Source organism: Tupaia chinensis, unplaced genomic scaffold (genome assembly GCF_000334495.1).
Source record: "Tupaia chinensis unplaced genomic scaffold, TupChi_1.0 Scaffold145870_1, whole genome shotgun sequence".
Lineage (NCBI taxonomy): Eukaryota > Metazoa > Chordata > Mammalia > Scandentia > Tupaiidae > Tupaia > Tupaia belangeri.
The window spans coordinates 97,635-124,779 of NW_006205727.1; the positions used below are offsets into that span (position 1 = coordinate 97,635).

Genomic DNA, 27,145 nt, shown 5'->3' on the forward strand with positions numbered 1-27,145 from the left:
GGGCATGTGTGCTTGCTGGACTGAGAAATCACTCCCTAGCATGGAAGGCCACAATGCAGTCCCTTCTCTATTCTCTGAGGATTGGGGGCAGGCACAAGTATGCACCCAATGTGAGTTTGAAGCTGCCAAATCTGGGACTTGAACCGTAGGTGACCACATAGGAATATAGCACCTTAACCACTACACCAGCTGCTGGCCCATAATTCTTTTTTTTTTTTTTTAAAGCTAAATTTCAACTGAAAGAAATTAAAATTTCCCTAGGCACCTTTAGTTAGTTCTTTTCATTGGTCTGTTTGTAATTGAGCATATTATAAGGATGTTTTTACACAGGAAATTAAAATTCCTTTACTCTGATAGTGTAAAAAAAAAGTGTTCCCATTCCTAGCCTTTAATTTTCCCTCCTCCTAAACTAGCTGAGTTACCTATAGCTGTTTACAGCTAAAATGGATATCCTTCTCTGTCTTCCCTCTTAGTATTGCATTAGAAGGACCTGCCAGAAATCTGTTCACTTTTCTGAAGTATTTTCCTTCTTCACAGTCTGTGTTTCTCGACTCGGTGCCCTGGTTTCTATGTACTGCCAATAAAAAGCTTTAACTTAGTACATGATCCGTGTTCACATCTTGCTCATGATGGTTCTTTACACATCGGGATAGTTTATAGCTCTTGGCTCAGAACCTGCTCCATGATCACTCTCTCCAGGTTTTGCTCGTGTTAACCATTTGCCATCTACTCTAAGGATTGTTAAGCTACTGCTTGTGAGCAGCCTGCCTGTTTCTATAAATAAAAGCTATACAGCCTTGTGTTTGTGTATATAACCTGTGGCTGCCTTCACGTTATGTAATAACAGCAGTGATGAGTAGTTGTGGAGAACACTGATTACTGCAAGGGCAAAAATACTTGACTGGTCCTCTGCAGAAAAAATTTGCCAGCTCCTGATCTAAGGGATCACCATGTCATAAAAATGCTCTGTTTTTCTGTACCCTGTTTTCATCTCGCATTTGCCTTGTTCTGTCTGTTCAGTTTCTGTTTTCATCTGTTTCTGTAGCATGTACCCTTGGAATCTGTAATATACTTTTATTCACCCTCCACCCAGAATGTATCAGCTCCCAAAGTAGGAAGCAATTTTTACTTATAAGAAAAGAATACACCCTCCTGTCTGCATCCCAAACCTGTGAAATGTGGATAGAACTTTTCATTTTAATTCAAATTTAGGACAGTGACTTTACATTGAAATAAATTTACCTCTTGGGACTAGCAGATGGCATAATGGTTATGTCACTGGACTCCCATGTAGTCAGCCATGGCTCGAGTCCTGGACCCAGTGGCTTAAACTCACACCGGGCACCTGTGCATGCATGCCCAAGATCTCAAGAGAACAGAGGAGAAGGGGTTGCAGTGTGGCCACCCCCACCCAGGGAGTGATTCTCACTTTCTGTCTCTGTCCGTCGAACCCACATGTCCTGTAGCAAAACAAAAAAAGAAAGAAAGAAATTCTCTCTTTAAAAACCAGGTTGGGAGTATTTTGTTTCAGGGATTGCTGTGGCTCATTTCAAAGTTTGTTAAGTGTGTTTTTTTGGAGTATTTGCTGAATACTTTTTTTTTTCAGTTAAAATCATTTCATTGAATTGTATACATTGATAGACGCTTCAAGAATGTAGGAAAGCAAGCAAACAAGGTTATATAAACCATTAACCAGGAAGTAGACTTGCTGATAAGCTTCTTAAAGTATTCATTAAAAATGAGTCTTTTCTATTTTTCTTTTTTTCAAGTTTTTTCCTATAGGGCGTGTGTGCTCTCCAGAAAGACAGAGAGACAGAGAGACAGAAGGCGAGAAATCACCCCCCGGGGGGATGGCCACGCCACAATCCCTTTTCCTTCATTCTCCTCTCGGGATCTTGAGCACACACGCACACGTGCCCGGCGTGAGTTTAAGCCACCTGGTCCAGGACTCAAAACTGCATGGGAGTCCAGCAACATAGCCATTATGCTAACTGCTGGTCCCTCCATTTTGTTTTACTATGTAAGAATGAAGGGCTTTCTGTGATCTATTTTTTCCTTTCATAATTGATGGGAACAGTATCGCTGAAACTTTAAGTAGCCTTGAAACTAGGAAGAGGATGATCTGTGGGGCCAGCAGATGATGTAGTAGCTGCATCACTGGACTCCCATATGACCAACTGCAGTTCGAGTCCTGGACTGGTGACTTCAGAATCACACTGGACTTATGTGTGTGCACCCCCAAGATCCTGGGAGGAGATGGAGAAGAAGGGATCTTGTTGTGGCCACCCTCTTTGGGGATGATTTCTCACTTTACCTCTCACTGTCTCTGTCCCCCTCTCTGGAAAGCACATATCCTAAGGCATAAAACTCTTTAAAAAACAAAAAAGGTAGTCTATCTTTATTTTTCTTGTAAAGAAAAATCTCAGAATTGGGAATAATCATTGCCTTAATTACTCTTTTTTCCTTTTGTTCACTTTGGTTTTTATTTCCCCTGAAGATCTTTGGAAAGTATTTATGCTGGAAAGTAATAATTTATTTCTTTTTTATTACTTCCTGATAACTTTAAAACCATACTTCTTTCATTTTTATTTCTTAGTGGCTTACAAAAGAGATGAAATGTGGTCTGAGGGACGATATGAGTATGAAAGAGTTCCAAGAGAACGAGTGCCTCCTCGAAGTCACCCCAGTGTAAGTTACTCCCTCATGTAGAATAATTTAAAACCTAGTGTCTAAGTAAATTTGATATACCAAAGCTAGGCCTGTTAACAAAATCTTGAAGTGTCAGAAACTTAACAGGCTAGGTTGAAAAATAGATCAAACTTAGCTTTTAAAAATTTAGTATAAGTGGCAATATTTTAGTTAAATAGGGAACCCATGTTTTATATTTTTGTTTAAATTTCTAAAATGAAGGGCTTATGTTGAATTTAATTTATGAAGATAATTTTAACCTTTATAAAGGTCCAACCATCCATTAACAAAGAAGTATTTGAGTATCTGCTTCTTTTAGTGGCTGGGCTCTTATTTTTCTGCATGTCTAAAAATGTTTGTAAATTGACTATATGAAATTCTAAACATAGGCCCTCATTTTAGAATAGAATAAGTCTTTTCCTAGATGAGAAACATGTCGATATTCCTAATTAGGATTCCACAAGCACACTTCCTTGTGATTGATGAGGCAGCCTAGCTAGTGAGTAAGAGTGCCAGGGCTCTGGCAGGCAGGCAGCTAACTTCTGGCGTACTCCTCTCTTTGTTGCTTTAGGAATTGGGACTTTTTTTTTTGTTTTTTTAAGGCTTTTGCTATTGGACACGTGTGCTTGTCAGAGAGAGGGAAAGTGAGAAATCACCCCTGAGGGGGGATGGCCACTCTACAATCCCTTCTCCATTCTCCTCTCTGAATTTTGGAGATTTATGCACATGCACCTGGCATGATTTTTCAAGCCACCAAGTCCAAGACTTGATCTTTGGTTAGCCATGTAGTAATTCAGTGCCTTAACCACCATGCCACCTACTGGCCTCAGGATATATCCTATTAAGAATTTTAAAAACCATGTTTCAAAGATACTTAAAGTCTTTTTCTTTATGGTTATGCCATCATTGGGCTTTAGTCTGTAGGACTGTATGCTTTATCACCTAGGCAACCCAGTTTGGGAGTGGGGAAAGGAGATTGTATTTATTGACTTAAGATCACAAGGTGAGAGTGGTGGACCCAGGGAGATGAAGATGTCGAAGGTTCTGATGAGAATTATTGAGGTCATATACTGTGAAGTAGGCTGATTAGGGAAGGGAGTGAAGCCATGAGAGCAACAGTGGGGTAAAGGAAGCAAGGGGTTGAGGACAAGAAGATTCAGTGAGGTCGAAGGCCATTCTCTGGAGGAAGATTGGCAATTGATATTTTATTAGAGTGTAAGGTTTCCAAGATGGAGCAGTCCTGGTGAAGTTTAGTCACCTGGTGGTGGGAATAGAGGGTTGGTTTAAGTTATTGAAGTTGAAATCAAGAAAACTTGGAGCTAGATTTTGACTTGGTGATCTGGACCAGAATCTCCCAATCCAAGCTACACATTAAAACCACCTAGAGGGACCAGCAGTTGGCATAATGGCTGTGTTGCTGGACTCCCATGTAGTCGACCAGGGTTCGAGTTCTGGACCGGGTGGCTTAAACTCATGCTGGGTGTGTGTGCCCAAGATCCTGAGAAGAGAATGGAGGAGAAGGGATTGAGGCATTGCCATCCTCTCTGGCAGGTGATTTCTCACTTTCTGTCTCTCTGTCTCTCTCTGTCTTTCTGGCAAGGACATGCGTCCTATAGCAAAAATCTTTCCAAAAACAAACAAGCAAACAAAAAAACACTACCTAGAGAGTGCTTTAGTACTTTTGTATGGGCCCCACCCTTAATAATTAAATAATTTCTGTGGAGGGGTTCTGGGTAGTGAGTATTGTTTAAATGTTCTCCAGAAGATTCTTACATGCAGTTAAGAGATATAGGTATGTTGGGAGCAGCAGTTAGCGTAATGGCTATGTCACTGGACTCCCATGTAGTCGACTGAGGTTCAAGTCCCGGACCTGGTGGCTTAAACTCATGCCGGGTACATGTGCATGTGTGCCCAAGATCCCGAGAGGAAGTTGGAGGAGAAGGGATTGCAGAGTGGCCATCCCCTCGATGGGTGATTTCTCACTTTCTGTCTCTCTGTCTCTCTCTGTCTTTCTGGCAAGTGCACGTGCCCTATAGCAAAAAAATAAAAAAGAGAGAGAGAGATGACAGGTATGTTAATAGATGATTGAAGTCACTGATGATGACAAGAGTTGAGGTAAAGATGACCAGTAAGAGAAGTCTCCCTGGAATGAGCATATGGTCGTAAAATGTAAACAAAATCACACATTTTCATTTTGTGTCATTTGCGTATGCAAATATGAAACAGGCTTTTTTTTTTTTCCCTGTAAAATAATCTCATCAACAGTAAGCGAATAGTGTATTCTATTAAAGTACTCTTAGAATGACTAAATGCACGCAACCGTCTCTGAAGTGCCTTAAGGTACAGCTCACTTCCTTAAATTATCTGGCTGCTTTGTTCCTTTTGGAGGAGAAAGAGGATGAGTCTAAGATTCCTTTTCTCCTTTGAGAGCACAGAACCTGCTCTAACATTAAAGTGCATTTCTATCCCTTTTTGGGGGGGGAAGAGACAGAGAGACAGAAAGAGACAGAGACAGAAAGTGAGATACCCCCCCCCCCCCCCCCCACCACCCTTCCCCCCCCTTCCCCCCCGCAATCCCTTCTCCTCCATTCTGTTCTCAGGATCTTGGGCATGCACGCACATGGCACCCAGCATGATTTTGAGCCACCAGGTCCGAGACTCGAACTCAGACGACTACTTTGGAGTCCAGCAACATAGCCATTATGCCAACTCCTGGTCCCAACATTTCTGTCCTTTTTTTCTTTTAATTTCATCATCAGGTTGGTCTCTGTACCTATAATCAATATATTCTAGGTTTTTTTTTTTTTTTTTTTGAGAGGTTTTTGCTATAGGGCGCGTGTGCTCACCAGACAGACAGAGACAGAGAGACAGAAAGCAGTAAAGCACCCCCCAGGGGGGGTGGCCACACTGCAATCCCTTCTCCTCCATTCTCCTCACGGGATCTTGGGCACGCACGCACACGCGCCTGGCGTGAGTTTAAGCCACCAGGTCCGGGACTTGAACCGCGGTCGACTATGTGGGAGTCCAGTGACATAGCCATTACGCTAACTGCTGGTCCCAATATATTCTAGTTTTTGAATCCTGCTATATTTCTATATTCCGCCTCTCTGAAACGCAGATACGTTTTTTTCTGGTGAGCTTGGCCTCGTAATTAAATTCTTCTTTCCCCTCTGTGCATCCTGCCTCTTGTGTAGCTATTGGAAATTTGCCTTCTATATTACGCCTACATTTTAGTTAAATAAAGAATAAGTTCTTGACCTTTCTTGATTTCACAGATCCCTTTTGTAGTCTGCTAAAACCTATGGATCCCTTGTCAAAGAAATGTTTTAAAATCTGTGGAATAAAATGCACACTCATATTCCTTCTGAATAGATCACTTATATTTGAATATAATGATCAAACTATTAAACATCAAGTTTGTGATGCAGTAATATGTACTTCTTCAGTAGGCCTTTATATGTCAAGAGCTAGTACTGGGGAATTCATTGCTGTAATTTCAATGTAGTAATGAGTGTCAGTGATATTTTAAGAAATCTGCCTTAGCTAATACCTACCTAATATTAATTTGAAAATATCTGGGGGCCAGCAGATAGCATTATGGGTAAGGCACTGAACTCTCACAAGGCTGGCCAAGTTTCACTTTCTCTCTATCTCTCTCTGATGATCGCACTTGCCCTATAGCAAATTTAAAATAATATAAGTAAATTTTTAAAAATTCTTTATTAAAAAATCTGTCATTTCAGTTGGTGCCAAAGTCACAGATAGTGCTATTGCCTTTTTCTTTTCTTTTTGTTACAGGGTGTGTGTGCTCATCAGAGAGACAGAGATAGAAACATAAAGTAAGAAACTACGCCCCCCAGGGGGGATAGCCATACCACAGTCTTTTCTCCTCCATCTCTCCTCTTGAAATTTTTGGCATGCACACACATACTCTTGGCATCTTTTTCAAGCCTCTGGGTCCAGGACTCAAGCTGCAGAGTTGGCCATGTGGGATCTGGCTGCCTTAATCACCACACCCAGATATTGCTATTATGTCATTTGTTGTCTACATTTAGGCAAAAAAAAAAAAAAAGGTCTGAACTAAATGTTCCCCCTGGGGACCAGCAGTTAGCATTATGGCTATGTCACTGGACTCCCACGTAGTCAACCGTGGTTCGGGTCCTGGACCCGGTGGTTTAAAACTCAACGCCGGACGCGTGTGCATGTGTGCCCTCATGCCGGGTACATGTGCATGTGTGCCCAAGATCGCGAGAGGAGAAGGGATTGCTGCGTGACCATCCCCCCTGGGGGGTGATTTCTTGCTTTCTGTCTCTCTGTTTCTCTCTGTCTGGCGAGTTGTTATGAGCTCTCTTGAGATTGGCTTTAAAAAAGAAAGGTAAATGGTCCCCCTGAATCCTTGCATTAAAGTATCTCTAGAATTAGAAATGTAAATAAGGTTTTAATTTTTTAAAGTATAATGAAAACAGAACTTGTTTGAAGTATTAAAATCTTTGCTTATAAAATAAAATTTAATGTTACTTAACCATATTGGCATATTCATATTGGCATCTATAAGAATATTTATAAGCAACATTATTCGTAAGTGCTTCATATTGACAATAGTCACTCATCTTAATATTAAGAATAGAATAATTTTTATTCTGTGGTATATATATGTACTTTTTAAATGTATACTTTCACTTTTAAAATGCCTGTTTTGTTCTTTACAATAAATGATATGAAACCTAAAAAAAAGAATAGAGTAATTTTTTATTTTTTTTAGACTTTTGCCATAGTGCACTTGCACTCACCAGAGACACAGAAAGAGAGGAAATGGGGACTCACCCTATAGAGGGACCACCATGCCACAATCCCTTTTCCTCCATTCTCCTCTTGAGATTGGCATGATTTTCAAGCCACTGGGTCTGGGACTCATAATAGGTCACCTGGAAGTCTAGCACCTTAACCACCACACCACCTGCTGGCCTTCAATAGTTAAATTAATTGTGCAAATTATATGATAATGAGAATGATTAAACTACTGCCAGATACAAGAGCATCTGAACCTCACAAACAAAATATATCCTATGTTTCATTTTTTTATTAAGTTTATTTCTCTTTTCTGAGAGAGAGAGGAGAGAGAACAAGGTGGTGTTGCTATGATACACCCCCAGTTTCCGCGAGCCCTGTATCATGGGCACATGGGTGTCTGGGATTAGGTCTCTGGATGAGAACTTGAACCTTCCATGTTGGTCACCCCTCAGACAGCATTGTTTTCTGCCATGCCACCATCTGGCCCCCTGAGTTTGCCTTTTTATGAAGTCCTGTAATCGGTAAAACTAGCTAGGGAAGTGGTTACTTTGGGGAAGAAGAGGTAGTGACTGGAATAAAGTTCAAGGGAAGATTTTGCTCTTTGGGAATGTTCAGTTTGTTGATCTGGGTGGTGACACACAGAATGTTTACTTTGTGGAAATTTATCCAGCACTGCATTTGTGATTTGTACACTTCTTTATTTGTCACACCTCAATAAAAAGTTTACTCAAACTTTTGGGAAGACATAATATTATGTTTTTCTAAATATAAAACTTGAATCCTTTAAAAAGCAAGAATCCACTATCAGAGCCTGGAATAGGGAAAGGTAATGCTGTGTTTTATTTTGTATATTAGGTTCTGTTCTTTAACCAAAAAAAAAGAAAAAGTATTTTACAGTGGCCAACAAACAGATGGTGTAGCGGTTATGTCACTGGACTCTCATATGGCCATTTGCAGTTTGAGTCCCAGATCTGGTGGCTTGAAAAACATGCCAGGTGTGTGTGCATGCGTGCCCAAGATCCCAGGAGGAGAATGGAGGAAAGGAGATAGTGGAGCCACCCCCCCGCCCCTCCCCCCGTGATTTCTTATTTTCCCTCTCACTGTTTCTATCCTCCCCCGCACCAAGCACATGAGCCCTGAGGTAAAAACCTCTTTAAAAAGAGAAAAACAAGACAAAACAATATTATTGCATTTCTGTTTATTTTTTCTATTCCCATTGCCCCACTTGTTCCCAATTCTGATACATCAGAAATGTATTTGAGGTCTAGCTGTGGTGGCACAGGCAGTAGAAGCACCACACATGATCCTGGGGCTATGTCGGTCTCTAGGTTGTGTTCGGGCCTGCCTCCGTGTGCTGTGTGCACCCACCATCCCGTCTGGCTGCAGGGCTGGTGGGCAGCGTTGTGGCATGAAGACCACATTGAGGGTGCCTATCTTTTCTCTCTCTCCTCTCTCTCCTCTCTCTCTCTCTCCTTCTTTCTTGAAGGAAATGAATAAACTAAAAATAAAAATAAACATATTTGAGGAACCATTGGATGTGACAGAAAGTATGATAGGAAGACTGTTGAGAAAGTACCTACTATACTATCGATAGTGCAGCCTCATTTTTTTTTTCTTTTTTTTGGGAGAGGTTTTTTTGTGTGTTTGTTTGTTTGTTTGTTTTTGCTATAGGGCATGTGCACTTACCAGAAAGAGAAAGAGAGATAGAAAGCGAGAAATCACCCCCAAGGGGGGATGGCCATGCTGCAATCCCTTCTCCATTCTGCTCTTGGGATCTTGGGCACACATGCACATGTGCCTGGCGTGAGTTTAAGCCAATGGGTCCAGGACTCGAACCGTGGTTGACTACATGGGAGTCCAGTGACATACCCATTACGCCAACTGCTGGTCCCAGTGTAACCTCATTATTAAAAGTAACTTTTTCGCGAGCTTCAGCTTGTTAAACCTGGAAAGGCAGTTGAATGTTGGTATGTTTTGTTACTGATATTGTTATATTTAATTTGACTATTGGAAATTGTACTTGCACAAATTTTTATTTGATCTTAAATCTGGGTTGATAGGAAACTAAACCCTAAAAGATACACTGCAGCTATGGATGCACATTCCTTTACAGAAAGAAAACGTGATGGTCACAGCTTATCTACATTTAACTTGTAGAAACTAGCCTTTATCAGTTTTGTGACAGAATGGCTTTTTTATTTTAAGAGTTTTATTTTTTTTCCCACCCACTATAAGGACATGTGCGCTCACCAAAGAGAAAGAGATAGGAAGTGAGAAATCACCCTGACACAATCCTTTCTCCTCTATTCTCTTCTCAGAATGTCGGGCACACATGCACATGCACCTGGAGTGAGTTTCAAGTTGCTGGGGCTGGGACTTGAACTGTGATGGACTATGTGGGCTGGGCGTCCAGCGACAAAACCATTATGCCATCTGCTGGTTCCCAGAATGGGTTTTTGATATAGGTACGTTTCTGGTTGTGAAAGTCCATCTTAGCCTGATGGAGAACAGATAGGAAAAATGGAGTATTCATATGAAGCTGAAACAAGAGTTTTTTCTATTTGACTTATTTGAAAATGAGAGAGAGATTTCAGTTTCAGAATTTTTTTTATTTTTAAGAGAGATTTTTGCTATAGGCATGTGTGCTTGCCAGAAAGAGAGCTATAGAGAGACAGAAAGTGAGAAATCACCCCTGCCAGGGAGGATGGCCAAGCAGCAATCCCTTCTCCTCCATCTCCTCTTGGGACTTTGGGCACATATGCCCTATGTGTGTTTGAAGCTGCCAGTCTGGGACTTGAAGTGTAGTCAGCCATGTGGGCGTTCAGAGACATAACTATTACACTATCTGCTGGTCCTCGAGTTGTTTGTTTGTTTGTTTGTTTAAAGAGATTTTTGCTATAGGGTGCATGTGCTTACTGCAGAGACAGAGAGGCAGAAAGTGACAAATCACCCCCCAGGGGGAATGGCTAAGCTACAATCCCTTCTCCATTTTCTGCTCGGGATTTTGGACTGACTTGTACACATGCCTGGCATGAGCTTCAAGCCACTAAGTCCAGGATTCGAACCACAGTTGATCTTGTGGGAATCTAGCACCTTAACCACTTCTCCACCTGCTGGTCCCTCAGTTTCAGAATTTTTAAAGCTGCTAAATTTAGAGACTGAGATCAGAGCACTACCAGCTCACATTCTGTGCACCATCAGAGCTGGGGCTGGAGTATTGATAGTTCTGTTTGCCTCTCCCTGCCTTTTCTGTTTCTTTAACTACTATATATATATATATACCGTGTAGTCTACCGTGGTTCAAGTCCTGGACCCGGCGGCTTAAACTCACACCGGGTGCGTGTATGTGCGTGCCCAAGATCCCAAGAGGAGAATGGAGGAGAAGAGATTGCGGCGTGGCCATCCCCCCTGGGGGGGGATTTCTCGCTTTCTGTCTTTCTGTCTCTGTCTTTCTGGTGAGTGCATGCGCCCTATAGCAAAAAACCTCTTAAAAAAAAAAAAAAACTGATTGCTAGGATGTCAAAGGCAGCAGCATTTTTTTTTCTATTACATTCATGTAATTTTAACTTACTATTTTATAATTAGTTTAATGCTCCTACAATTATTTTTTTAGGTTTTTGCCATAGGCGCATGTGCTCTCAGTAGAGGGGAAACGAGAGACAGAGGGAAAAGGAGAAAACCCCTCTGGGCCAGTAGGGAGGGGTGGGGATGGCCACTCCACAGTCCCTTTTCCTCCTCTCAGTATTTTGGGCATGAGTGTACATGTGCCTGGTGTGATTTTTCAGGCCGTCAGGTCTGGTACTCTAACCGTGGTTGAAAAATCCACCTGCTAGTTCCTGTTTATTTTTATTTACCTTTCATGAGTGAGGCAGACAGAAAGAGGGGCATTCCCAATGGAATCTTCATGTCGTGATTGTATCCCCAGACTAGGTTGGCCCGAATCACGCTAGCATATGTTTGCATTTGGCATACAGAGAGACCTCAGGTCCTTAAACCTGAAACCTTCCCATGAGCTTTAGCATGGCAGAGTCCTGCACTGTCAATGTGGCTGTCCTGTTTCTACAATTCTTGCCATTGATTATTTTTCTCTCTTCTAGAGTGTTTCGTTAAAAAATAAATTATTTATTGCATTTAATATATGATATTGTTAGTAGAGATTACATGGGATATGTATCTGTTTCATAAATTCTGAAATATGATTATATCCAAACTATAATCCAGAAATCTTTATTTTGTTTAATTTGAAAATCAAATCTATTTATTATAGTAATTCAGTAGCATTTATATTCCATAAAACAACATTGTTTCAAGTCTATTAGTGTTGAAATACTCCTTTCCTTCTCATTTCTTTTTAACGAAACACTTTTATTTTTTGAGAGATTTTTGCTATAGGGTGCATACACTCACCAGAGAGAGTGGAACAGAGACCAGAAGGGAGAAATCACCCCCCAGGGGGTATGGCCATGATGTAATCCTTCTCCATTCTCCTTTCAGGATTTTGGGCACACATGCACACGCTCCTGGTGTGAGTTTCAAGCCACAGGGTCCGAGATTCAAATGGTGGTTGGCCATGTGGGAGTTCAAGGATGGAACCATTATACCTTATATTGGTTCCTTAATGAAACACTTCTATTCAGAATCTTCACATGCATGTTTTAATTCCTATCTTTTCATCCTCCACATTTTATTTGATACAGTCAGTGGTCATGTAAATTTACCCATGTAGATGCAACTTTTGTGACTATTTTATTACAGGAGTTTTCAAACATACAGCATAATTGAATGGATTTTATGATAAACATCATACACTCACCACTTGGATCCAAGTATTAACATTTTACTAATCATGCTTTATCTTGTTTTATCTAGTCTTCCTGTCAATGTATTGACTTTTTTCAACATATTTCAAAGTTAAGTTTGTGAACTTCTCATTAACTACTTGAGCCTGCATATCAGTAGCTAGAATGTATTTTTTTGTAGTTTTTTAAATGTGAAAATTTCATAATGTTCCCTTGTGGAGCCAACAGGTGGTGTGCTGGTTAAGGGTGCTGGACTCCCACACAGCTGACTGCAATTCCAGTCCCAGACCTGGCTGCTTGCTTTCTCACTCCCTACCCCAGGCATTCTCTGGTCAAATTAAAATTAAAGTTAAATAAAAATAATATTCCCTTGGGAACCAGCAGTTAGCGTAATGGCTATGTCGCTGGCCTCCCACGTAGTCGACCGCGGTTCGCGTCTCGGACCCGGTGGCTTAAATCTCACGCCGGGCGCGTGTGCGTGCGTGCCCAAGATCCCGAGAGGAGAATGGAGGAGAAGGGATTGCGGCGTGACCATCCCCCCTGGGGGGTGATTTCTCGCTTTCTGTCTCTATGTCTCTCTGTCTGTCTGGCGAGCGCACGCGCCCTATAGCGAAAACCTCTCCAAAAAAAAAAAAAAAATTCCCTTGTGTAGAGCTGTCATAGAAGGTGTTTTCTTTCTTTCTTTTTTTAACAAATATTTATTTATTTAATTAATTCCATTTGTTGCTAATCATTTTTAAATTTTGACCAGAGAGGGGCAAGGAGAGAGAGAAAGGGAAAGTGAAAAGGCAAGCCTCCAGATCTGGAACTTGAACCCTGGTCCGCCATGTGGGAATCCAGCGCTCTTAACCACCACGCCACCTGCCGGCCCCAGGAGGTGTTTTTCTTTTTTGGCTGATATAATTACAGGACAATTACATAATTTTCTTTTTTGTTGTCACTATTTCCAGAGAGATATGATGTCATTCTTGGCTGCATTTTGTAACGATATATCCTAATCTTCAATATTTTGACCCGTTGTTCCCAAACACCATTGGAATGATCCAGAAATACTGGCTTATCATTGAAGAATCAGTGAATGAATTAAATCAAATCAATAAGTGATACAGTTAAAATGTTTGTTATAAAATATGAAGATCAGATTAAGATCCTTAATTATTTATGATTTCTATGAACTTTTCTAATAAAAAACATTTGATGCTAAAAGTAAAGTAAAAACATTTCTTTTTAGTTGCCAGAGGGTATGTGCACTTACCAGAGAGAGAAGCAGCAATATTGAATGGGGTGTAGTCATGCCTTAGTCCTTCCTCCATGTGTTCATCTTGCCAGTATTTCGAGTGTGCATACTCTCATGCCCACCCAGTATTTTTCACGCTGCTCATCTGGGATTTAGACTTTGGTCAGCCTTGTAGGATTTGGCTTACAATGTACAGCACTGCACTGTAGGAGCTGCTGAGTTTTTTACTTGCATAAAGGCAAACATCAAGTATACAGAAATAGACAATATAATCAACTCCCATGGACAGTTATCCAAACAGCAATTATCAACTGATGGCTGATCTTGTGTTATCTGTCCATCTTCTGCTCTCCTCCCTACATTATTCTGAAGTAAACCCATGATACCATATTTTATATGTAACTAGATGTTTTAATATGTGTCTTTAAAAGTTAAGAATGCTTAGAGAAAGGACACATAGAGCTTTTTGTGGAAGAAGCGGATGCAGGTGGCACGAAGCTCCCATCAGGAAGCTGTGCCGCAGCCATGGCTTTTAAAGATACTATAAAAACACCCATGGAGCCAGAGGTGGCCATTCACTGAATTAGAATTACTTTAACCAGCCACAATGTAAAATTGTGGAGAAAGTGTGTGCTCACTTAATCAGAGGAGCAAAGAAAAAGGATCTCAAAGTGAAAGGACCAGTTCAGAAGCCTACCAAGCCTTTGAGGATCACTACAAGAAAAACACCTTGTAGGGAAGATTCTAAGACTTAGGATTGTTTCCAGATGAGAATCCACAGGCGACTCATTGATTTGCACAGTTCTGAGATTGTTAAACAGATTACTTCCATCAGTATTGAACCAGGAGTTGAGGTTTAAGTCACCATTGCTGATGCCTAAGTCAACTATTTTAATAAGTTGATTAGCATAGGTTAAAAAAAAAGAAAAAAGAAAGGGCATTTATGTATTTACATTATTTATTTATTATTTGCTGGGGGAGGGAGGGGGATGCTTGCCAGAGACAAGAAAGGAAAAGTGAGAAAGCACTCCTGCATGTGCAATGATCACGTTGCAGTACCTTCTCCATTTCTCTCTTCATGATTTTGGGTACTCACACGTGTTTGGCATGTTTTTGAAACTGCCGAATCCTCAAATTGAACCATGCAGTTGGCCTTGTGGGATTCAGCCACCCTAACCACCATGACAGTGGTTGGCCTTTCATTTTTATTTTAAACGATTTTTTATGCATGTTAAAATGGATGCCAAGTATATCATAATGACATTGGGAAAGAATTTTTTTAAGATTTTATTTTTCATGTGGCCAGCAGGTGGCATGGTGGCAAAAGCTCTAGACTTCCAAGCGGCAGGCCATGGTTCAAGTTCCAGACCTGGTGGATTGGTTCCTTTCTCTCTCTCTCTCTCTCTCTTTCTCTCTCTCTCTGGTGAGACGCATGCCCTATAGCAAATTTAAAACTAGTAATAATGACATGATTCATTTTTTTGCCCCCCCTTTTTTTTGAGAGAGAGATTTTTGCTATAGGATGTGTGCACTTGCCAGAGACAAAGAGAAGATAACAAGAAATCACCCTCCCACCTGGGGGTGTGGCCATGCTTCAGTCCCTTCTCTCGGTATTTTGAGACTGCACTCAAATGTGCCCAACATGAGTTTCAAGCCACCGGGTCTGGGACTCGAACCACAGTCGACTATGGGGAGTCCAGTGATGTAAGCATTACGCTATCTGCTGGTCCCATGATTTATTTAATCTTATTTTATTTATTTATTTTATTTATTTATTTATTTATTGGCCATTGGGTGTGTGCTCTTGCTGGCGAGACAGAAAAAGAGATAATGGAAGGTGAGAAATCACTGTCCAGAGTGGGAGGCCAACTGCAATCCCTTCTCTTTCATTCTCCCCTCGGGACTTTGGGCACACTCACACACTTACGTGGTGTGATTTTCAAGCCGATGGGTCTGTGACTTAGAACTGTGGTCTAGTGCCCTAGCCACACGTCAATTCCTGGCCCCAGGAAAGAAATGTGTTTTATTGTTTATTTTGTTTTGAGAGATTTTAACTATAGCATGCATGTACTTACTGAAAAGACAGAAAGAAAGCGAGAAACCACCCAGGAGGGATGGGCACACCGCATTCCCTTCTCCTCCGCTCTCCTCTTGGGAGTTTGGGCACACATGTGCACACATCCCTGGCATGAGTTTTAAGCCACCAGGTCCGGGACTTGAACCACTGTCAAATATGTGGGGGTCTAGTGACATAACCGTTAAGCCATCTGCTGGTCCCCAAAAGAAATGTTTTTAAAGAATCTTGATAATCTACATAATTATTTACACAGTAAATGAGGTTTAATGTTAATATGGAAAATTTTTCTAGGCTTGTTTATTGAATTAAACAAAAACCATTAACCTGCTTTTAATGATTAAAATTAAAGGATTTCTCATAACACAGAGTTGTAATGTATAGCAAGTAAAGATATAATTGCTTATTTTTTAAAACTAATTTATTTATTCATCAATTTATTTTCAATTCACCAGAGAGAGAGAGAGAGAGAGCGAGCGAGCGTGTGTGTGCGTGCATGCAAGTGAGAAAGCAAGCCGCCAGGTCTGGTACTCAAACCATGGTTGGCCATGTGGGAGTGTCTAGCACTTTAACCATCACACTACCTACTGGTTCCCATAATTGCTTATTTTCTAACAGAACAGTCACCGTTTCAGATTTCTAAATTGTAGCACTATTGGGTCATTAGAAAAGTTATATGACACTTTTTTTTCATAGAAAAATATATCATGATTTCCAACAACCTAATATTTTGATGTGTATTTTATTCTGTCCAGGTTTTCATTAGCTCATGCAAACTGTGATTCTTATTTCACAAACTTGGAAGGCCTTATGGTAGTAATTGTCTGTAGTGATACGTGAATAAATACAAATTTCATAAAGTAGAACTTTTGAAACAAAATTTAAGTGGACATGCAAGTTTTTTCTTTCTATGTTCTGGTAGAATACATAGGTAAATGATTAAGTAAAATCGTAAAATAGACTTTCCTTTTGGAAGTGGGAGAGGTTTTTGCTATAGGGTGCATGCACTCGCCAAAAAAAGAAACAGAAAGCAAGAAAATCATCCCCCAGGAGGATGGCCACACTGCAATCCATTCTCCTCTCGGGATCTTGGGCACACATGCACACGTGCCCAGCATGAGTTTAAGCTACCAGGTCCAGGACTCAAATCGCAGTCAACTACTCGGGAGTCCAGCAACATAGCCATTATGCCAAGTGCTGGTCCCTTGGTTTTTTTGTTGTTGTTGTTTGTTTTTCACTATAGGGCACGTGCACTCGCCAGACAGAGAGAGAGAGAGACAGAAAGCGAAACATCACCCCCCAGAGGGGATGGCCATGCCGCAATCCCTTCTCCTTCATTCTCTCGGGATCTTGGGCATGCACGCACATGCGCCCAGTGTGGGTTTTAAGCCACCGGGTCTGGGACGCGAACCGTGGTCGATTACGTGGGAGTCCAGCAACATAGCCATTACGCTAATTGCTGGTTCCCCTTTTTTTTTTTTTTTAAATTGAGTTACATATACTTTTTATTTGTGGTCCGACTGATTATACAATTAGTGTAATACTAACTTTGCAGGAGCAAATCCAATAATTCTATGCATATTGTTTAGAAATTCTAGTAACACCTACAGAAAATAATTGATATTTTAAATTTAGAGAATTTTTTTCTTTAATCACTGATCTGTAGATTTAAAAAATAATAATAAACAGAAGCAGTAAAAATTTATTTTACCGAGATAAATTGAGCTTTTGTATTCCAACTCAAGATTGTTAATACATGCATTTGAAATAATATAAAGGTGGGTACCAAGATGGTGGCCTGTATGGATCCAGAGTTGAAGAAGGCCTTCACAGAGCTTCAGGCATAGCTGTTGATACTCAGTAGAAAGTGAAGCTTGCAGACATTCAGGTTAAACTACTAAACAGAATGAAAAAGTATGCCCATCTTACAGATACAGAGATGACGACTTTGGTAGGTAAGACTAATATGTACGAAAGTGTGGGAAGAATGTTTGTTCTTCAGTCAAAGGTAATTAATAGTCTGCTACTAGAGAAGCAGTAAATACCATAAGAAGAAATTAAAGAACTATTATAGAACAGAAAAAGTCCTACCTGGAATAGAGTGTTAAGGTTAAGCTGAGGACATCTGAGAGGTGCTGATGGCTCCAAGGGCACAGTAGGGAATCACTAGGGGAAGCCTTCCGGACCCTTCCTGTTCCTGTCAAGTATAGAAGAGCCTGTTGGGGATGCAGCTCCTGTCCACCCCAAAAGATGTTTTATCTGGATAGCCTAGTACCCCAACATTTCCTCCATCACCTTAAGCTGCTTTCAGTTCACAACACTATGTTTTATCCAGCTCTGCCTGCCACCCTGTCTGTACACTGCTCTCTCTGGGAGTGAGTCCTGAGCTCCTAAGAGAGGGCAGATGGGAGCCAGGACAGGGGGACATTCCACCTGAGCTACTAGGCACGCTGGTCTGACCAGTAAAGGTCCTTATCTCACTCTACAAAACAAAAAGAAAGAAAAGAAAAGAAAAATATGTCAGCTCTAGTAGACTTATTTTTTAATTAGTTGAAAATGAATGATCCTGTGTTATCTTTTTTTTTTTTTCCTCTTTTGGAGAGGTTTTTGCTAGAGGGCGCATGTGCTTGCCAGAAAGACAGAGAGAGAGAGAGAGACAGACAGACAGACAGAAAGCGAGAAATCCCCTCCCCGGGGGGATGGCCACGCCACAATCCCATCTCCTCCATTCTCCTCTCGGGATCTTGGGCACACATGCACACGAACCCGGCGTGAGTTTAAGTCACCGAGTCTGGGACAGGAACCGCGGTTGACTACATGGGAGTCCAGCAACACAGCCATTACGCTAACTGCTGGTCCCACTCTGTGTTATCTTTAACAGTATTTTATAGGTCAGTTTCTATTTCTGATTTGTATGTAGTAGTGCCATTTTCCCCCCATGATATTTCTAAAATGGAAGCTCCAAATGTATCAGTATATTAAGCCTTGTGTGTTTATGTTAACACTTTAAAAATGAAGATTATCAGTTTACGTCTCAATTAAAAATTTGTGGGGCCAGCAGGTGGCATAGTGGTTAAGATGCTGGGCTACCACATGGCCAATTGTGGTTTGAGTCCTGACCGAACAGCTTAAAACTCACACTGGGCTTGTATTTGTGTGTACCCAAATCCCAAGAGGAAGATGGAGAAGGGATTGTAGCATGGCCATTCCCCTAGGGTATAATTTCTTACTTTTTCTCTCTCTGTCTCTCTGGCAAGCATATGTGCCCTATAGCAAACATAGCTAAAAAAAAAAAAAAAGATTTGTACAAGAAGGTCTGGCAATGCAGGTAATACAAAAATAATGTGTGAGCCTTCTTAACAGTAAAACTTCTGGAAAAGAAACTCTAAAATCTTTGCTATTCAAATATTATGGAATTTATTAGAAAGAAAAAAATCTTTAAATAGTATATCTGGATAAGACATTACCTCTGAAAATATATTCTTGCTTTGTCACAGACTCCTATAGTCATCTTCATTTCCTTAAATCTTTTCAAATAATGAGGTTTTTTTTAAGGTTAGATATCTACAGAGCAGAGAAAGTATGTTTGAACACATTTTCAAAACATAAAGGGAAATACCAATTTGATCTTCTTTGCCAGGTACAAGAACTGTCATTAAGAATTTTTTTTCTTTTCCTGACTAAACAACTTTTAGAATGATTGTTTTATTTGTTGTTAGTTGGTAGAAGCAATTTTGAAAATCTATAACTAAATATGATTCAGGCTTTACTTCTTAGAGGGTTTTTACTGTTTACATTTTACAGTCCAGAAATAACTTTCTAGTAATTAGGACAGCTGAACAAAGGAGCCAGGCTGCTTTGTTTAGATACGGATACTCAGCCCACCATTCCTCCAAGTAAGAAAATGCAAACAAACAGCTAATGATATTGTGGAAAGGATTAGTTTCTTAGAATGGAGAAATTGGTTACTCTAATTTTATAAATAATAAATTTTGAATTAGAAATGCTATAAGACTGTAATTTTGCTGATTTTTGCTTAATGTCTCTTTTTTAAGTCAATATTTGCTTACATTTAATTGAATCTGTGAAAAATAGGAAAATGTTATATTTGTGTGCCGTATTTTATGTAAGTGTAGATGTATATACAATTTAATATCTAATGCACTAAAGAACAAAACAATTTTATGTCTCTATGAGAAAGAATGAGCTAGATCTCTTTAGCTCTCAAATAAATATAAACTATTTGTTTTGTTTGGTTTGGTTTCGTTTGTTTTGTTTTTGTTTTTTGGAGAGTGTTTTCTTTTGCTATAGGGCATATGTGCTCACCAGAAAGAGAGAGAGGAGAGTGAGAGATCGCCCCCCGGGGTGATGGCCATGCCACAGTCCCCTCTCCTCAGTTCTCCTCTTGAGGTTTTGGACATGCACACAAACGTGCCTGGTATGAATTTCAAGCTTCTGAGTCTGGGACTTGAACCACCGTTGGTCGTGTGGGATTCCAGTGCTTTCACCACCACACCACCCCCTAAACTTTTAAAGAATTATTTATTTATTATTATTATTTGTTAATTTGCTATAGGGCACGTGCGTTCACCAGAGAGAGAGAGAGACAGAGACAGACAGACAGACAGACAGACAGGCAGTGAGGAAGCAAGCTGCCAGGTCTGGGCTCAAGCCACAGTCAGAAATAAGGAGTCTACATCCTTAACCATCATGCCATCAGCTGTTCCCATATAGAAACTGTTGGTTTTATTATTTTTCTTTTGACACATTGAAATATTTCCTGCCCAATGGGAAATTTGAATGGTATATGGTAATTTAACAACAGTGGAATAATTGTGGTCATAACAGCTAAAAGATAATTTAAGGAAACTCTTCGATTTAGTGTTTCCTCAGACTTGAAAATAAATATTTTCTATATTTTTGCTATCAAGATGGCAAACTTGTTTGAGCACTTACTGTGTTCTAGGTATTGTACAATACACTTTATATTCTGTTTCTCATTTTATCCTTAACACCAATTCCAGGAGGTAGGCATTAGTAATAATGCCATTTTAAAGGTTATGAAACTGAGGCTTAGGATGGTAAAGTAACCAACTCTGAATGTTAGGGTTTATGTTTTGCAGGGTTATTCTTTCCCCCTAAATCTGTTATCTCATGCTATATCTTCCACCAGACTTTCAGTTATCTTTCACATATATCTCACTTAACGTTTGTATGGTGAAAGCCCAAAGCCTGATTATTTACAAGTACATATTCTGTAGCTACTTCTTAACTGTTGTTTGTTACAGTTAGTCACAGCATTTACTAACCTAAGATGTTTTTCCTCTTTCCAATTCCCCACATCCCACCAAAACCCACTTAATTGTTAAAATGTTAAATTATTAACAACATATTACTTTGAAAATTAGTTCAAATTTTCCATCTGCATTTATTTTTGCTTCCAGGCCTAAAAAATCCAAAGACTCTCCTCCAGTGCTGCTGGAAAAATAGCAAATGGTTTCTTTTTTATCTTTCTAGCTCAGTGTCATCTCTCTGTGCTGCCACTTACATGTAAAAATCTTATATTCCTTCTGAATAGTGTAGTTCAAATACAGTAGACCAAAATATGTATACTATCTTACTTGGTTTTATTCTAAAATCTTAGGTAATTAGTGATAGGACTGTTATTCTTACTGTCTGAAGTTTATTTTTCATTATAATGATTATACTGTATCTTTTCTTTTACTTAAGATTGTTTCTTTTGCATTGCTACATGTTATTTTGAACACCTGGCTTCACTGAACAATTTGATTTCCTTTAATCCATGTGAAGACCTTACTATTAGTTATAGTCATGTTATTTCATTAATGCATTTTTGTTTGTTTATGCATTTATACTATATAATTAAGGATAAGAACTCCTGTGCTTTAAACCTTTCCAAAACCAAATAGAGAAATTAGTGATTTTTATATTTCTTTTTGTCTGTTTTAGGATGGCTACCATAGAGTAGTTAATATTGTGCCAAAGAAACCACCACTGCTAGACAGACCTGGTGAAGGAAGCTACAATAGATATTACAGTCATGTTGATTACCGAGAATATGACGAGGGCCGCAGTTTTTCTCATGAGCGAAGAAGTGGTCCACCTCACAGAGGAGTATGTAAATTTCCCCCATGTACTAATCGTTATTTCTTATAAGTTAAAAAATCCATGTAATTTAAAAAATTTATGTGATGGCCACTAGAGCAGTTGAATGAATACTTCCTGCTTGGTGCTCTGTTGAATTGCCTGCTTTAGCTGTCAAATGGGAACTAGTAGTCAAGAATGTTGGGGTGCTGGACAAAGTGGGTAAGCACTCTGTGTAGCTCTGTCTAATGAAATTAATTCCAACTAGCCTACATTGTTATCTTCTAACTTGGCAGGGATTTGCAGAACCATGTAAAGGTAACCTATTACTTTGATCCTCAATAAGTAATGAGCAGGTGGGTGTGATTACCTTGTCTTACTAGCATACCCACTTAGAATTACTTTATTTTCATCACAATAAAATGCTGCCAGTGAAGCTGAGCCAAGGTTTTGATACTCCATTTCATTTTTGTTATAATTGTTATTAAAGTCTGTTTACTACTTCCGATTAGAAAACACATTGTAGTATGTGAATAGTTTTTAAGTATTACCTGCAATTATTACTATTATGTTTCTCTTGATCAATAATTGAGATGAGTGCATTTAATATTGCAGTAATCTGTGATTGAACTTGATTGAAACTGTTCCTTGATGTGATTCTTCTACTCACGCTTGCATGTTTACAGCATTCCTCTTTTAGAGTTTTCCTGCCTCTTCTTTTTCTCTTCTTCTATACTATATAAAGTAGTAATTAACAGTACATATTCAAACACTGTTTATAATAACATTGATCCCACATTGGCTGTCGGAATTAGTTTTAGTACTTTATACTTGAAGAAATGGAGGTAAGGTGATTTATCCAGGGTGAATGTGTATGGGAGTCCAGTTCTTTTAGTACTAAACATAGTGTCTCTTGACAGTTCTGAAATGGTAATGAGACTAGTCAGTGTTTTCTTGTGTTTGTTTCTTAAGTTCAGGATGTTACAGCTTCCTGGCTTCCTAGAGAATTTTTTTTAAGAGAGATTTTTGTTTTGGCCAACAGGTGGCATGGTGGTTGGACTGGTACTGGTACTGGTACTGGACTTCCACATGGCTGACCACATTTCAAGTATTGACCTGGTGGCTTGCTTTCTTGCTTTCCCCTCCCTCTCTGTCTTTCTGGTCAAATTAATAAAATAGTAATAGTACAAATTAACAAATAATTCTTTTTTTTAACTTTTTAATTTTTTTATATACATTCAATTACATTGTTTAGCTTACAAAGTGAACATTTTAATATGTGAACATTTCTCCCCAGTCAAGTTGATCAAAATATCTTCAACCAATAACATCCGAAAGAGAAAGGAAGGAAAGAAGGAAGGATGGAGGGAGGGAGGAAGAAGGAAGGAAGGAAGGAAGGAAGGAAGGAAGGAAAGAAAGAAGTCATCCCCCGGGGAATGGCTATGCCATAATCCCTTCTCCTTTATTCTTTTTTCGGGATCTTGGGCCCGCATCTAGATGTGCCTGGTGTGAGCTTCAAGTAGTTGAGTTGAGGACTTGAACCATGGGTGACTACATGCGAGTTCAGCAACATAACCGTCATGCCATCTGCTGGTCCCACAGAATTTTTTTTTTTTTCAACTGAGTTAGATTTTGTTCAGTTTTTAAATGATACTATTCTAGGAAGAGTTGGGTATTGAAAAGTAAACACTGTATGTCTTTATTCCAAAAATGGATTTTTGCTTTCAGAGCCATTGTCTAGGTAGTCTCAGGAAGAAATAATTTGGCCTTTATGTGGACATTTGTTATCCCTTTAAAGAAAACTTTCTGTGGACATTTTGTGCATTTGGAAATTTTGTATTTATTGGGACCAGCAGATGGTGTAATGGGTATATTGCTGGACTCCCACTTAGTGGACCACTGTTCGTGTCCCAGACACAGCATTAAACTCATGCTGGGCATTCGTGCACGGTTGCCCCAAGATCCTGAGAGGAGAATGAAGGAGAAGGGATTGCGGCGTGGCCATCTCCCTGGGGAGTGATTTATTGCTTTCTGTCTCTGTCTTTCTGGAGAGCATAGCAAAAACTTCAAGAAAAAAAATTACATTTATTAAATAGTCTGATGTGTATTTGAAACCTCATGAAACCTTTTTTCCTAAAGCCTTGTAACATAATAGTTCTACAACAGTAGTTTTTTTTCCTATTATTTTTTCTATTATTGTTATAGATTGTGTTTGTCTTGATATTTTATGTAACATTTTTTCTCTAAATTCCCTTTAAACAAACACAAGCACACTTGTGATTTTTAAAATTCTCATGACACTATTCTTATCTGGAGTTCAATTATAAAAAAGCAGTTTGCTTGCTTGATCCAATATTTTGTTGTAGCATTGAGTATTTTGTTTTATTTACATGATTTATCATTTAATGATCAAAAGGAAAATGATGAATACATTTCACTTAAATTTAGAGTAGGCTATGTGATACCAAAGAGGAAGGTAAAGATTTATTTTAGCTGAATTAATTTTTTTTTACTGTATGTAATCTGCATGTTGTATTGTTCTATGCATAACTTAATAGGACTATGGATTACTATTGGTTCTTTTTTTTTTTTTTTTTTGAGAGAGAGAGAGAGAGAGATTTTTGCTCTAGGTCTTATGCTCACTGGAGAGATAGAGAGACAGAAAGCAAGAAATCACCTCCCGGGAGGATGCCCATGCTGCAATCCTTTCTCCATTTTCCTCTTGAGATTTGGGGCACATGTGCATGTACACATACCTGGGATGAGTTTTAAGCTGCCAGGCACAGGACTTGAACCATGGTCGACTGTGTGGGAGTCCAGCGATGCAACCATTGTGCCATCTGCTGGTACCACTATTCTTTTTTTATGTGCTGTTGCAAATATGACTTAGAGGATAAAATGTGTTTCATTTGATTAACTTGTAAATTTTAATGTCACATGTTACTCTAATATAGCGTATCAGTAATTGTCAGTTCTTATTGTTTCTGATTGTAGTTTTTAATGGGAGATATGGTTAGAAAAGAAAACTTAAGCCAGAAAATTAGGAAAGTAGCAATTTCTTCATTGACCTTGAGTCTGGAAATTGAAGAGAGAACTTAATAGAAGGAAAAATTAAATAAAAGGTAGAGATCGTGTATCTTGTTTAAATGAATCATTTATTCCCAAATAGCCTGAACCATTGTGTTGTTAGTATATGTGTCTTTGGCATTAAGGCTATTTGGGTCTACTAAAGGAACAATTTAACATTTTAATAAAGGTAAAAGGTACCACTGATTCTCAGTCTATTATTTTAGATATCGATCCTTTCTATGCCTTCTAAGCTTAAGGAAATTTAGAAAAGTGTTTTTGATATCATAGTGTTTTGGACTTAGAGATTGGTTTCCAGTAGTGCTTTTATATATATTCTGCTTGCCCAAAATAATGTGAATAAATATCTAAGTAACTTTTTATGTTACAGGATGATTCTGGTTATAGATGGACAAGAGATGATCACTCTGCAAGCCGACAGCCTGAATACAGGTAAAAAGAATAAGTACTTTGAATCTTTGACTTGTTGAAATGAGATGTTTTCTGCTGAAATCTAGCCTCAAGGTACATAAATGAAATATTTTATTAGAATTTAAGATTTCAAAAGCAAGTATTCTATTCTTTTTGTGGTTATGCAGTATAATAGCACTGATACCTTAGTGCTGTACATCTGTTGGAATATTATAATTGATAATTTTTAATATTTACCAATATTTGAACTATTTTTTTATTTTTTATTTTTGGAGAAATTTTTGTTAAAGAGCGCGTACGCTCACCAGAAAGAGAGAGACAGAGAAACAGAAAGTGAGAAATCACCCCCCATGGGGGATGGCCACACTGCAATCCCTTCTCCTCCATTCTCCTCTTGGGATCTTGGACATGCATCCACACATGCCCAGCATGAGTTTAACCCACCAGGTCACTAAAACTGTGTTCGGCTACATGGGAGTCCAGCGACATAGCCATTATGCCAACTGCTGGTCCTGGTATTAATGTATTCTTATAGCTAATTATTACTGTTATTATTTTTTTGAAAGGTTTTTCTATAAGGCGTTGTGCTCACCAGAAAGACAGAGAGAAATAGAGACAGAGAGCATGAAATCACCCCCCCCCTCCCAGGGACGATGGCCATGCCGCAATTCCTTCTCCTCCATTCTCCTCTCGGGAGAATGGAAAGTGAGTTTAAGCCACTGAGTCTGGAACTCGAACCGTAATCGGCTACATGGGAGTCCAGTCACATAGACATTACGCCAGCTCTTGGTCCCACAAGCTAATTATTAAGCCTTTCTTACTATGTGTTAATACTTGCTTAATTAGAAACTAAGGCATTTTTTCAGAAGATCCTTTTGAAAATATTTAAGTACTTAAGAGTACCCCTGCAAGTATTATAAGATGTTCACTCAGTTGCTTTATTTATTTATTTATTTTTTTGGAGAGGTTTTTGCTACAGGGTGCGTGTGCTCGCCAGACAGACAGAGACATAGAGACAGAAAGCGAGAAGTCACCCCCGGGGGGATGGCCACGCCGCAGTCCATTCTCCTCCATTCTCCTCTTGGGATCTTGAGCACGCACGCACACGCACCCGGCGTGAGTTTTAAGCCACTGGGTCTGGGACGTGAACCGCGGTCGACTATGTGGGAGTCCAGCGACATAGCTATTACACTAACTGCTGGTTCCCCTTGGTTGCTTTATTTTTATAAATAAAGTTGTGCTGGGAAAACCTATTTTGGAAGACCCTTAATAGTTATTATTAAGTTTTTATCTTTTTTTTTTTTTTTGGAGAGGTTTTTGCTATAGGACGCGTGCGCTTGCCAGAAGGACAGAGAGAGACAGAGAGATAGAAAGCAAGAAATCACGCCCATGGGGGATGGCCACACCGCAATCCCTTCTTCTCCATTCTCCTCTCAGGATCTTGGGCGCACACGCACCTGGCGTGAGTTTAAGCCACCAGGTCCAGGACACAAACCGCGGTCGACTACATGGGAGTCCAGTGACATAGCCATTACGCTAACTGCTGGTCCCTAGTATTAGGTTTTGATTAAAGAGTGCATCTGATAAAATATTGGGTTATCAGGAGAGTCTTGACACATTTTTGTATAGAAAAATGTGTCATGACTTTCCTGATGACCTAATAATTATGAGGGAGAGTGATGGACAAGTTTAACCAGATTGGTAGTTTGTTTTTTAAATGACTTCACAGTGTAGTGTTGGAATTTGTAAAAGGAGACTTTCAAAGGTATCTTCTGGGGGCCAGCAGGTGACTTGGTGGTTGAGGCATTGGACTCCCAGATGGCCAACTATGGTTTGAGTCCTGGACCTAGTGGTTTGTTTTCTTTCTCTGTCTCTTTCTTCATCTCTCTCTGGTGAGCTCATATGCCCTGTATCAAATAAAAAGCAATAATAAATAAATTATTTCTTTTTTAA

At 39.5% G+C, this 27,145-nt stretch overlaps 1 protein-coding gene and 1 pseudogene across 9 annotated transcripts in view; both read left to right on the plus strand.

Moving 5' to 3' along the window:
- The window catches only part of PPHLN1 (periphilin 1), a 119,838-nt gene that overhangs the window by 15,978 nt on the left and 76,715 nt on the right, over positions 1-27,145 (plus strand). For 6 of the 9 annotated variants that reach the window (XM_006168542.3, XM_014584209.2, XM_006168546.3 and 3 more), the window contains 3 exons: positions 2,597-2,688; positions 21,560-21,724; positions 25,152-25,213. In XM_006168542.3, coding sequence (XP_006168604.1) covers positions 2,597-2,688; positions 21,560-21,724; positions 25,152-25,213 — 319 coding nt within the window. The remainder of the gene's footprint in view (positions 1-2,596; positions 2,689-21,559; positions 21,725-25,151; positions 25,214-27,145) is intronic. The other 3 variants (XM_014584210.2, XM_014584211.2, XM_014584212.2) reach the window with 2 other exon arrangements.
- On the plus strand, positions 17,380-17,748 carry LOC102485036 (prefoldin subunit 1 pseudogene; annotated as a pseudogene).